Below are 7,578 nucleotides of genomic sequence, written 5' to 3'. Positions count from 1 at the left end.
CTCACAGCAACCTCCAACTCCTGGGCTCAAGCAAGTCTCCTGTCTCCGCCTCCCAAGTAGCTGGGACTACAGGCGCCTGCCACAATGCCCGGCTATTTTTTTTGGTTGCAGCCATCATTGTTGTTTGGCGGGCCCAGGCTGGATTCGAACCAGGATGTATGTGGCGGGTGCCTTAGCTGCTTGAGCCACAGGCACCTAGCCAATTCAAATACTTTTATTGTAATTACTTTTAAATATTTGGTGAAAATTACAATTTATTGTGAGAATCTTCACAAGTTATATAATTTAAACTCACAATATCATAAATGAACAGCACAAATAAATTTCAATTTTATCACAATTGTGCAAAAATTTGGTACAATTTCTGGCACTTTAGTTTTTTTCAAGTAACAAACTATATTTTTGTTTCACAAAACTTTTTTTTAATATTGAAAATGTATTAGACTTTTCCCTATCTTAATATGATTTTCTTTATATGCTCCCTTTCTTCTTATATATGTGTGTGTGTATATGTGTATATATGCACAGACACATATAAACAAGCACTTTTTATTTTTGAGAAAGGGTCTCCCTTTGTTGCTAGGTAGGTGTAGTGCAGTGGCCTCATCACAGCTTACTATAGCCTCAAAAACTCTTGAGCTTAGGATATCTCTTGCCTCAGTCTCCCCAGTACCTGAGGGTACAAGCATGTACTACCATACCTGGCTAATTTCTGTATTTTGTGTAGACACAGGGTCTTGCTATTTGCTCAGGCTTGTCTCAAACTCTTAGCCTCAAATGATTTGCCCATCTTTGCCTCCAAAAGTTCTAGGATTATAGACTTGAGCGAGCCACCACACCTGGCTTTTCTATGTACAGTTTAACAAAGCTATAAATGGCTCAGTGCCTATGGCTCAAGTGGCTAAGGCACCAGCCACATACACCTAAGGTGGTGGGTTTGAATCCAGCCCAGGCCTGCCAAAACAACAATTACGGCTGCAACCAAAAAATAGCCAGGGATTGTGGTGGGCGCCTGTGGTCCCAGCTACTTGGGAGGCTGAGGCAGAAGACTCTCTTGAGCCCAGGAATTGGAGGTTGCTGTGAGCTGTGATGCCACAACACTCTACCCAGGGGGATAGAGCTTGAGGCTCTGTCTCAAAAAAAAAAAAAAAAAAAACAAAAACAAAGCTATAAACATAGTATATTCACTTGACATTTCATAAATATTTTTCCATATTGCTATGTGATCTACCTGGGTTTTAGTTTTAGTAAGTGTTTAACAGCTCATCGTGTTAACCTGTTCTCTCACTAGTGAATAAAGTTCTTTTAAAATTCTCTTATGAATAGGAGTAATGAGTATCTATTTGTGTAGCTTCTTCCTTTTGAATTATATTCATAAGATTAAAAATATCACAGAAATTTAACTTGGACAAAAAACTGAAATATTTATATAGCTCCTACCAAATAGCCTCCTTTTTAAAAAAAATTAATGTACCAAGTTATAGAGCCAACAGCAATAGAAACAAATATAAGCAATGATTTTACATAATGAGAGGTGAAATTATTCTATAAACATTTTTACTGCAGCATACAGTATATACAGTAAGGTAGCAAATCTTAAGATTATATAAATCAATGAATTTTAACAAAGCATATACCCCCACATTACCCAGATCAACATTACTAGAAGCTTTTTACACATCCATTCCTGGTCCTTAGCCCTTCACAAAAAGGCTACAGTTCAGACTTCTACCACCATAGATAAGTTTTGCTTGTTTTTAAACTTTATGTATAAGAAATCATACAGTGTGTTCTCTTTGTATTTGGCAATTTCCACTCAATATTACATCTGTGAGATTCACTCATGTTTTGCATTTAGCAGTAGCTTCTTCTTTTTCTTATTGTAGAATATTTAATTGAATGAATATAACAAAATTATATATCCTACTATGACAGTTTAGAGAGCTATTACAAATTACATACTAATATTTTTGTGTATGTCTTTTGGTAAATGTACATATATATTTCTGTTGGATATATAACTAGGACTGGAATTGCTATGCTTAGCTTAAGTAGATAATGCAAAACAATTTTTAATGGCAGTTATATATTAATTTACATAGTAAATGAAAACACAGTATAGTCATTGATATTTCATAAATTTTTTTTGTTATAGATTTCTAGCTTAATCCCACTGTAGTCACAAGGAAACATTCTGAATGATTTCAATCCTTTGGAAACTGTTGGCTCTTGCTTCATACTCAGGATATATATAGTAAATGTTCCATGTGTACTTAAAGAGAAAATGCCAGGTGTAATTGAGTGTAATGCTCTGTATATGTCAAATAGGTCAAATTTGACAATCATGTTGCTTAAATCCTCTCACCTTTGACTGTCCTATCAGATTTTGAGCAAGGTGTGCTTAACTATACCACTATAACTGGATTATATACCTCCTTTTACTTATATAATTTTATATATTTTGAAGCTTTATATCAAGCATCCTCAAACTGCGGCCCATGGGCCACATGTAGCCCGCACAAGGATGTGTATTCGGCCCGCCAGGTATTTTTGCTGCCGATGCCTGTCCTGCTTAGCAGCTGAGTTGTCCTGGGGCCCACAGTCTGGCCCTCCAACAGTCTGAGGGACAGTGAACTGGCCCCTTGTTTAAAAAGTTTGAGGACCCCTGCTTTATATATTCTAAAGCTTTGTTATTAGATTCATATGTGGTTCTATATTCTGGATGTGCTGGATCTCTTTGTAACAATAACATGTCCCTCTTGATTTCTGTTAATACATCTTCTTTTAAAACCTTTGTCTAGCTCTTTCCGTCATCTTGGGGCCTGTGGAGGTCTGCTGGGAACAGTACTTCTAAAAGGCAAATATGTCTGGAAGGCTGTGGTCCAAGGCCATTTTTTCTGGCTATAAGAGAGGTCTCCAGAACCAAAGAGAGCACACAGCTCTTCTTAAAATTGAAGGTGTTTATGCCTGAGATGAAACTGAATTCTATTTGGGCAAGAGATGTGCTTATGTATAAAAAGCAAAGAACAACACAGTGACTCCTGGCGGCAAACCAAACAAAACCAGGGTAATCTGGGGAAAGATAACTCGAGCCCATGGAAACAGTGGCATGGTTCGTGCCAAATTCCAAAGCAACCTTCCTGCTAAGGCCAATGAACACAGAATCCATGTAATGCTGTACCCCTCAAGGATTTAAACTGATGAAAAGTAAATAGGCTCGGCGCCTATGGCTCAGCCAGCTAAGGCGCCAGCCACGTACACCTAAGGTGGCGGGTTCGAATCCCCAGCCCGGACCCGCCAAACAACAATGATGGCTGCAACCAAAAAATAGCCAGGCGTTGTGGCGGGCGCCTGTGGTCCCAGCTACTTGGGAGGCTGAGGCAGGAGACTCGCTTGAGCCCAGGAGTTGGAGGTTGCTGTGAGCTGTAATGCCACGGCACTCTGCCCAGGGGGACAGCTTGAGGCTCTGTCTCAAAAAAGAAAAGAAAAGTAAATAAAAGTGGATTTGTGCTGTTGGAAAAAAAAAACAAAAAACCTTCTCGGGTTAGTGTTTGTGGGGCATGTTTTTCTATTCTTATACTGTCTACCTTCTAGTATCCTTGTATTTAAGCTGTACCTCTTTAAAGACCACACAGTAAGATTTTTGCATTCCCAGTTATTTAACTATGAGAAAGGAAGCATATGTCCACATATAGATTTGTATATAAATGATCCAAGAAGATTTATAACAGCTAACAACTTGAGACAATAGAAATGTCCATCAACAGGTGGACAAATTATGCTATATTCATATAATGGAACACAACACTTTATTAAATATGAACTTTAACAAAAAGGAATGAACTACTGACATGCAATAACATAGATGGATATCATAATATTTATGTTGGGTTAAAGAAGACAGATGAAAGAGTGCATACTTTTTTTCCTTTAAAGAGACAGAGTCTCACTTTATTGCCCTTGGTAAAGTGTCGTGGCATCACAGCTCACAGCAACCTCCAGCTCTCGGGCTTAGCCGATTCTCTTGCCTCAACCTCCCAAGTAATTGGGACTACAGGTGCCCCCCACAATGCCCAGCTTTTTTTTTTGTTACAGTTTGGCCGGGGCCGGGTTTGAACCTGCCATCCTTGGTATATGGAGCCGGCACCCTACTCACTGAGCCACAGGTGACGCCCAAAAAAGTATATACTTTATAATTCCATTTACTGAAGAGACAAACTAAGCTACAACAACAGAAAGCAGATCAGTGGTTGCAAAGTAGGAAAGGGAGCGCACAAGGGGCAAGAAGGGTCAGGAGGGGGTCAGGAGGAGGTAAGATGGCAGGCACTACAAAGGAGTACAAAGTAACTTTTGGCAGTAATTAATATGTTCACCCAATTGCCCATCAAGGAGTAAACAATCTCTGGTATAATCATCAGTGGAATACTTATCAACAGTTTAAAAAAGGAGCTAACACATATGACATGAATGAATTCCCGTAAAGAAGCCAGATAAATAAGAATACATTTCAGATTCCATCATAAGAACTTCTGGAGTGACAGAAATCAGACCAGTGGTCTGGGACATCCAGGGTGAGGGTGGGGACACAGGGAATCTTTCACGAGTGATCAGAAATACTCTTTTATGATTTCATTTTACATAAATTATACTTCAGTGAAACTGACTTAAAACCACATTCTCATCAACTAAGCAATGTAAACATAATTTTTTAAGAAGTCAGCTATGTTCACATCCACCAGAACAGCTATAAGGAAAACCACAGATAATCACAAGTGTGAGCAAAGATGCAGAGACACTAGAACGCTCCTATATTGCTAATGGGAATATAAAATGTGGCAGTTGCTTTGAAAAAGAGTTTGGCAGATCCTCAACAGATCAAGAGAGTTACCATATGGTCCAGCATTCCACTCCTAGATATCTACATAAGAGATATGTCCACATAACAACTTTTATAAAAACAAGTATCGCAGCATAATAACCAAAAAGTATAAACAACCTCAAATGTCCATCAAGTGATAAATAAAATCAATAGCCACACAGTGGAATATCTGGCAGTAAAAAGAATAAAATACTTATTCATGCCATAACATGAAGGAACCTTGCAAACAGTATGCAAAGTCAAAGTAGCCAGACATAAAAGGTTACATATTATATGATTCTATTTATATGAAATGTCTAAAATGAGCAAATCTACAGAGACAGAAAAAATAGTTTAGTGGTTGCTGGAGGATAGGGGAATAGGGAATGATGAGGTTACTGTTCTGGAATTAGTGGTGGTACTTGCACAAGTGAGGGAATATACTAAAAACCAATGAAATGTGCTCTTTAAACCGGTGAACTTTATAGTATGTGAATTATGTCTCAAATTTTAAAAATCATATTAAAATATACAAAAACCCAACTGCAAATAGAAAATTTTGAACTATTTCGTTAAGCACAAAAATTTTCACAATGCTACTGGCAGCCAGTGAACGCCTTCTTTCTCCATGGAATTTTATATAAATAATGTATAGACACAAACATACTATGTCCAGAAATGACATCTACCTTCTCATAGAAACCACGTATCAAATGAACATCAAGAATCTACATAGTTAAAACCTTTCTTTCAAGAGCATAGAATTCATTTTCCCCTTACCTCCATTGCTTCCTGAGCAATCTCTGGCATGTGTGACTGAGGCACCAGTTGGACCAACCCTGTAATTAATTCAGCTGTACTGCCTTGAGTTTCAGGCCCCTGTTTTCTTGGATTCTGCAAAGAACAAAAAGCAAACTCTAATTTAAAAACATCAAATCAATTGTCAGGAACTAGAGAAAGGGAAGAATGGGGAGGGACTGTTAAATGGTACAAAGTTTCTTATAGAGCTAATAAAAATGTTCTACAATTAGTTGGGATATTTGGCTCGGCGCCTGTGGCTCAACCGGCTAAGGCACCAGCCACATACACCTAAGGTGGTGGGTTCGAATCCCCAGCCCGGGCCTGCCAAACAACAATGATGGCTGCAACCAAAAAAAATGGCCGGGCGTTGTGGCGGGCGCCTGTAGTCCCAGCTACTTGGGAGGCTGAGGCAGGAGACTCGCTTGAGCCCAGGAGTTGGAAGTTGCTACGAGCGTGATGCCTTGGTACTCTACCCAGGGGGATAGCTTGAGGCTCCGTCTCAAAAAAAAAAAAAAAAAAAAATTAGTTGTGATATTTATAGAACTCTGCAAATATACTGAAAACCAATAAAAATTACAATTTAAAATGGCAAATTTTATAGCATATTGACTGTATCTGACTAAAAATAACACAATTTTTTAAAAATCAAAATTGCTTCTATTAGAAATTCTCTTGTTCGTCATGTGAATGATGTCCAGGAAAAATCCTAAGAGAAAACAAAAACTATATATTAGACTTTTCCATTAAAATATCCTTATCAGTAAGATGAGGTAATTTTTTTTTCAATCTTAGTACATTGGCTAAATAATACACATCAGGTTTGGAACTTGCTGCTTTTGTGCTTATACATTATTGCAATCAAAGGCAACAAACACACATTTTAGATGAGGATTGTACAATTATTCTGTACAGTTCACTTGTCCAAAGGCCCTGCCCAAATCCTCAAAGGTGGTGTCAAAAAGAGGGCCAGAATCTATACCTCTAGATCCCTTCACTTCAGTCCTTGTCATTATAAAAAATACAGTGTACTAAGCAAAGAAAATTAATGTTGTAAACAAATGTGAATGTCTACTTATTTAAAGAGACTAAAATGTCTCCCATAATTTCAGTATATTTATTATGTGAGGACAAAACAATTTGCATTAATGTTTTATTTTTTGTAACTACAAATTTTTCCTTATTATAATGACTAAGTAAGCCTTTATCCCAGTATATATATAATTCAGAACTGTTAGCTCACTTTCTGGCATTTATACACATTCATAACTCAATAACATGTAATGAACACCAAAGAAACAAAAATAGGGTAAAAAATGTTCTCCAGAAGCATGTAGTTTTGCAGGGAAGACAACATCAATAAAATAATCAGACCAGCAGGTGCAGTGGAGGACACCTGTAGCCCCAGCTACTCAGGAGACTGAGGTGAGAGGATCACTTGAGCCCAGGACACCAGCCTAGACAACATAGCAACCGCCCATCTCAAAAAAGAAAGAAAAAAAGTCAAACTGACAAGTGTGAAATTGCAAATCATATAGGAGCTATAAAAGTACATGCTGTTATGAAAGCCTGTAACAGAGAAATGTGGTCTAGTCAGAGAGGCTCCTTTACAGCAATGGTGATTCTTTAAAATTAGCAGAAATTACTATGTGATGAGTAGAGGGAAATAAATTCTAGGCAGAGGAGAAGGTAAGTACAAAGGCAGGTATGAAAGAATATGGTAAGTAAGTGGGAGTGAAAGAAAGGCCATCATGAATACAGAAGGCAAAGAAAAATGTAATGTTAGACGTGGAAGAAGTGGTAAGTGGAGAAAGACTGCATGACCTTGTATATCTATTTGAAGCGTTGTCCTTATAACAAGAGTAATAAACGGTTTTAGGTTGGACAAGGGACATGGTAAGATCTGCTTTTTTTTTTTTTTT

The 7,578-nt window shown here is 37.9% G+C and overlaps 1 protein-coding gene and 1 pseudogene across 4 annotated transcripts in view; one reads left to right on the top strand and one right to left on the bottom strand.

Annotated features, from left to right (window-relative positions):
- The window catches only part of NF1 (neurofibromin 1), a 293,662-nt gene that overhangs the window by 179,439 nt on the left and 106,645 nt on the right, over positions 1-7,578 (bottom strand). For all 3 annotated transcript variants that reach the window (XM_003797210.3, XM_023517507.1, XM_023517506.1), the window contains exon 13: positions 5,639-5,752. In XM_003797210.3, coding sequence (XP_003797258.1) covers positions 5,639-5,752 — 114 coding nt within the window. The remainder of the gene's footprint in view (positions 1-5,638; positions 5,753-7,578) is intronic.
- Positions 2,741-3,201, top strand: LOC100961247 (annotated as a pseudogene). The gene has a single exon (XR_001161579.2). The product of XR_001161579.2 is annotated as a 60S ribosomal protein L35a pseudogene (transcript).

Source organism: Otolemur garnettii, unplaced genomic scaffold (assembly GCF_000181295.1).
Source record: "Otolemur garnettii isolate 467f Iridium unplaced genomic scaffold, OtoGar3 scaffold00112, whole genome shotgun sequence".
NCBI classification, from domain to species: Eukaryota; Metazoa; Chordata; class Mammalia; order Primates; family Galagidae; genus Otolemur; species Otolemur garnettii.
Note: the sequence above shows the minus strand (reverse complement) of the source record. Positions and strands in the feature narration are given on the sequence as shown.